The following is a 1,313-nucleotide window of genomic DNA, read 5'->3' on the forward strand; positions in this document are numbered from 1 at the left end:
AGTTATAAATAAAACAAATAAATGATTGTAATTATTATTTAAACAACATTTTTTAAATAATACTACAAAAATGGGAGAATTCGTCCTGGGATTAATTTCCTAGCATCATGAAATCAAAATAAGAATAAGAATAAAATTCATGAGTGATGCAGCAAAAGGAATTTCGTATCTTCATGATAATGTAATATTACACAGAGACATTAAACCAGACAACATTCTTGTGTTATCACAAGATATAAATTATAAAGTGAATGCTAAATTGACTGATTTTGGATCATCAAGAAATATTAACTTGTTAATGACAAATATGACTTTCACCAAAGGTGTTGGAACTCCAAAATATATGGCACCTGAGGTGTTGAACAAAAAGAAGTACACAAAAAGCGCATATGTGTACTCGTTTGGTGTATCTTTGTTTGAATGTGCTATATGGAAAGACCCATATTTGGATAAACAATTTAAATTTGCATGGGATATAGTCGACTTTGTTGTGAGTGGAAAACGCCAAAAAAGGCCGTCTTACTTGAAAGAAGACATATACAACATTGTGGACGATATGTGGTGTCAAGACGTACACAAAAGAATAAACGTGAGAGATGTAATATTGAAACTAGAAAGCATTAACATTTAATTGAAATTATTTTTTTTGTCAATAACAATTAATAACATCAACGTCATTTCAGTCATTAGACTAAAGTCTGTCAATAAACATTATTCACTCCTTCAACCTTATAAATCGCCTTAAAAAATTTACAATTTTTGTTATTCAGTTTTGTTTTTGAATTATTTTGTTTATTATAAATCATGGTTTATTTTATCAAAACAACTTAAACAATTTAATCCATTTATTTTTTTCAGAAAAAGTATAGTACCTAATATTAAAGTAAAAAGAGCTGCTGTTACAAACATAGGTTGAACGAACCTTTTTTGTTTAATGTGATATATGCAACAAAGGAATTTGAAAACAAACAACTTTAATTTTTATTGAAGAAATAGATAACAATGAGACAAATCATAAACAAAAAGAACAACATTATTTACAAACCAAACATCCAAACGAAGTTCTGCAATAGAGTAAAAGTTAATGCCGTGAGATAGTTTTGGCGGAGTGGATGTCAGTTTACTTTTTTAAAGAGTGTATTTAAATTGTTGCAAAGTACCAGTGCCTATTAACAAATTATTTTTAAACTTTTTTATGTTTTAAAGACCAAATTAATATTTTTAACAATGGTAAAACAAATTCTTTAAAATTCAAGTATTAATTCCCGATACAACAGTTTTTTCAAAACTAAAACTTAAATTTTTTTTTAAAA

General features: G+C 26.9%; 1 protein-coding gene across 1 annotated transcript; it reads left to right on the forward strand.

Annotated features, from left to right (window-relative positions):
- Positions 1–139: 139 nt before the first annotated feature.
- Positions 140–631, forward strand: EIN_357580 (serine/threonine protein kinase mos, putative; the record flags this gene model as incomplete). Its single annotated transcript, XM_004255648.1, has 1 exon — positions 140–631. The coding sequence occupies one exon, from the start codon at positions 140–142 to the stop codon at positions 629–631; it is 492 nt and encodes a 163-aa protein (XP_004255696.1).
- Between the last annotated feature and the right edge of the window lie 682 nt (positions 632–1,313).

This window comes from Entamoeba invadens, assembly GCF_000330505.1.
Source record: "Entamoeba invadens IP1 unplaced genomic scaffold scaff_1105074724911, whole genome shotgun sequence".
Taxonomy (NCBI): domain Eukaryota; phylum Evosea; order Mastigamoebida; family Endamoebidae; genus Entamoeba; species Entamoeba invadens.